The sequence below is a fragment of the Hippocampus comes genome, unplaced genomic scaffold (genome assembly GCF_001891065.2).
Source record: "Hippocampus comes isolate QL1 unplaced genomic scaffold, H_comes_QL1_v1.1 scaffold20, whole genome shotgun sequence".
NCBI lineage: Eukaryota > Metazoa > Chordata > Actinopteri > Syngnathiformes > Syngnathidae > Hippocampus > Hippocampus comes.
The window spans coordinates 950,136-954,188 of record NW_017805462.1 but is presented as its reverse complement, the minus strand read 5'-3'; the positions used below and the strand labels follow the sequence as shown (position 1 = coordinate 954,188).

Below are 4,053 nucleotides of genomic sequence, written 5' to 3'. Positions count from 1 at the left end.
TCAAAATAAGTTGTGCTACTTTGGGGGGGGGGTTCTTTATTTCTCGAGACACCAAATACACTTTGAACGTTTTTTTTTTGTGGGCAGCATCAGTTTGCATCAACTTCCACAGAATATTTATTTTTTTAAAAGAATACAATGTGAAAAAAAAAGCAGATTTTCCATTTTCTAGGAGTTGAGTAAAATTTTTAGGGTATTTTACATTTTTGGTATTTGAAGTTAACGTGTATTTAGCAATTGAGAATAATTTGTGAAAAAAAAAAGTCTTCCTCACTTTCAAAGAGATCTTTTTTTGATATTTCATCGCAAAACCCAAAGACAACTTTTTATAAGAAGGACATTGTTATCGAGTGCTGTTTTCCTTTTTTTTTTTTTTTCCTGGGAGGCTGTAATAAATGAATGGCGCTTTCATTCATTTTTATGCTACGCTGCTGCATTAACACCCACATCAGGTCATCGGTGCGAGAAATCAAAGTTGACCTGTGAGTCTTTTTTGATGAGTAAATATTTAACCTCTTCCAATAATGCAGCGCCGGACGGTTTCGCTGGAGACTGGAGCTGCCCCCCAACCCCCGCGACTGATTACGTGATGTTTGTTTACGCCTCTTGCGCGAACCCTGACCCCAAGCATCCTTGCAGCGAACGACCTGCGCAAATTGTTGCAACGTTCTGCTCACCTGCGTGCTAATGTGCTACGTCGCTAAACCGTCCACAGACCTTTTTAGTCTGATGGTACTTCAGGGTGGTAAAAGCTGAAACGATCTTGTCGAAAATCAACTTGCGTAACACCGTAGCTGTGAGGGGGGGGGGGGATCATGTTGTTGACTCAACACGCAGTTTATACAGCTTCACAAATTGCTTCTTGTCTCATGTACAAGGGCGGACATTATTCTAGAGACAGGCGGCAGTCACCCTTGAACCAAAGATTTTCGTAGCAGTTGGCTAGCAAGCTACTTCGCTTGAGAAAAAGGGCAGCGGTCACAGTCGGGGAGAATTTACTGCCTCGACACAGGTGCAAACCAGCCCGGGTTCAATTTTCTACGATGGATCCTAGTAAAAGGAAACAAAATCAAAAGAAAACTTTTCGAAAAGGAGAAGCTTTTGTCAAAATGCGCCAGTGTGTCTAGTTAGCGTGTTTAGCTAAACTACTCAAAATATGAGACACCATTCAAAGATTTTCTATATGTAAAAATGCACCTTGAGACTTTGTTGGACAACAATTTTCCCCCCCCAGCTAGAATAGATTAAGATTTTACTTTACTTAACACTGAAATGCAGTTTTGCATCGAACCAGCTGACCAAGAGGCAATTCAGGGTTCAGTCTTGCCCCAGATTTTGTTTTTTTAATCAGGAAATTGAAAAACACGTTTTTGTCATTATTTCAGTTCGCATCCCATTGACCTATTGACCTGGCCTATTGTTTGTAAACATGATGAAATGTGCCACATAATGAGTAGTCAGTAGGAAAGAGTCAGTGATTCCGACTTGTATGTTAGCTTCTTAGCGGATGAGGCGGTTTGGCAGCGTAGTGCCGGCGGGTCTTTGATTATCCATCCAGCCGTGCAGAAGACGACATCCAGCAGTGATTGCTTTAGTCTGCCTCTTATCTGAACGCTGGCAGATGGGCTTAAGATGGGACCCGTGACACGGACATGGTCTCCTGACGCTAAGCAGAAGTCGGCGAGGCTGTCGCGCCGGCCGCGTCAAACTCAATTAGAGAGCCATCAGTGAGGGCCGGCTCCGGGCCAACACGGCGGAAAACTTTCTTTCAGGTCACGTGACGCGGCGACATGCGGGCGAAGTGGCCAAATGTCCGTCATCAATGTGTGCAATGCAATGTGTTAGCGGGGCTATTTTTGGACACGTCAACCAAGTTACTGACTGACTGTCTCACTGACCGAGAGACCCGTTGACTGAGCCGCGAAACCCATCGTCTTAATGACCAATTCTCTGACCAGCTGATCCACTGCCCCTGTGACCGAGCAACCGACCCCTCATCCGATGAAAATATGATGACTGACCTGCTAACTCGGCAAAACTGACAAACTGACCGCCCCCATCCGACTCACACGACGACACCCTGACTGAGCCAGTGAGCCGCTATCCGACGAACCCACCCTACTCAATCTGTAACTGACCCACCTGCCCATCGTCCAATTAACTGACCCGTCATCCAAGCAACTGACTGACTAACTCAGTGGCTGACCAACGGACGTATTATAAGACTGGCTGAACTAGTGACCCATCAATTAAGCGACTAGTTGACCCACAGCAACAGACTCACCCACGACCCAAATGACAGACCAAACAACCCAGTGGCTGACCCCACAGACCCACCGGCCAACCCGCGGGACTTGATCCAGCAACCCACCGAAACAACAGACATTCCGCTTCATACCGCCTACTCACGCAACGTATATTTTCCAATGTATCTTGTTGACTCCTCAGAGAGCGCTCCATTCCAGAGAGGTTGGAAGTGGACGCCAGCGGAACCGTGGACATCGCCAACATCGTGACACGCCCCCGCACCGTCGAAGGGCCGCTGGAAGCTTCTGGCTGGAATCCATCCGCCGCCGCCGCCGCCGCCGCCGCACGTCTTGACGACGAGCCCTCGGAGGGATTTGTGGATGACCCCGACGTACCGCCGCTCATTTAACCCAACCCTGCCGCTGGAACGGAGAAGTGGCTCGTTCACGCTCTCGTGACTGCAGTGTGGTTGTTGAGGAAGATCGTGCGGAATAACGATCAACAAGTTGAGAAGGTAGACCCGTAAAAAAAATAATAAAAAAATGACTCTTGTCTGCTTAGCTTTGTGCTTGAGAGCAGGATGTCGCCTGAAGACAGTGAACACATCTCAAGGTCTTTTTCCTCTTTTTTTTGACTGGACCATCTTTGTCAAGATTTTGGAATAAAACGCCACCCCCACCCCTCCCTAAAACAAACAAAAAAAAAAAGATCAAGACACAACAACAAACCATGCGCAGTCTCATCCTCCTCTGTCTGTGTTTCATTTGTTTTGTGTCTGTTGCCATGACGACACAAATCATCCTCGATTGCTGACTTACCAGGCACACTTGGGTCAGGAAGGACCACTTGGGACTTTGCTCCTCTTTTTTTTTTCCCTTCTGCCCTCCCCCTCCCCTCGTTCTCAACATTTCCACAAATTCTCTTTTTTCTTCTCCCGCCTTCTTCCACGCACGCGTCATCCTGCATTTTTCATCTCTTCCTCAATTATTCCTCTTCCTTCACATGCTGTTTACCGTTCCCAAGTTCACTTTACACCCCGTAGGTCTGAATCGGCAACCTGCTTCCATTCTTAGCTTCCCGTGAACTTTCTGCTCCGTTGACATCAGCTGGAAAATGAACGGACACCCTACAAGAGTGAAATAATCTTCCGTCGTTTTTTTTTCCCCAAAGATTTAGAAAAAGTCTCCAAAAGCTCTCTGGGGGAAAAAAAAAAAATGAAACATTTGAAAATTTACTATGACTTCCTGGCGACCTGGCTCGTCTCCGGGAGACATTGTGGAGCCTCGAGTCGCCATCAGCGCTCCACCTACGGAACAACAAAAGTGAAAGAACGTTACTCAGCCGGTGCGGTTGTCCTGTTTTTGTGTGCGTGTGTGTGTGTGTGTTCCTCCCGTGCTCTTCCAGAATGTCGTAATAACCAAACGGAGCGGATGAGCCACCGGGCTATTCATCACCCAATCAGCATCGACTAGTTGACGTGCGCGAAGAAGAAGAGCCAAGATGTTTGCGCCCTCTCCACTTCCACGCAGAGGTAAATCCTCTTTAATGGGCTGGCCTCGCAGCTTGCATTTTTCTTATCAGACACTTTTATTAGCTAAGTGAGTTTTAGTTCATTGGATTTGTTCTTAGGAGAAGGATTGCGACCCGGGCTGACTTTTTGTTCCATTGTGTGTGAAGGAGCGCTTGAAATTGCTCATAAATCATCGGTTGAGGGCTTGCGCATCCTTAAAAACCGGCCCCCGGGCCAACAAGGCCTGACCTACATTTACAAGCTAAATTATAAATATTTGTTCCATTCATTTATTC

The 4,053-nt window shown here is 46.8% G+C and overlaps 1 protein-coding gene across 1 annotated transcript in view; it reads left to right on the top strand.

Annotated features, from left to right (window-relative positions):
* LOC109518817 (protein tilB homolog) overlaps positions 1-3,168 on the top strand; it is a 6,413-nt gene extending 3,245 nt beyond the window's left edge. The window contains exon 3 of the mRNA XM_019874910.1: positions 2,449-3,168. Coding sequence (XP_019730469.1) covers positions 2,449-2,656 — 208 coding nt within the window. The 3' untranslated portion in view covers positions 2,657-3,168. The remainder of the gene's footprint in view (positions 1-2,448) is intronic.
* The last annotated feature ends 885 nt before the right edge of the window (positions 3,169-4,053 follow it).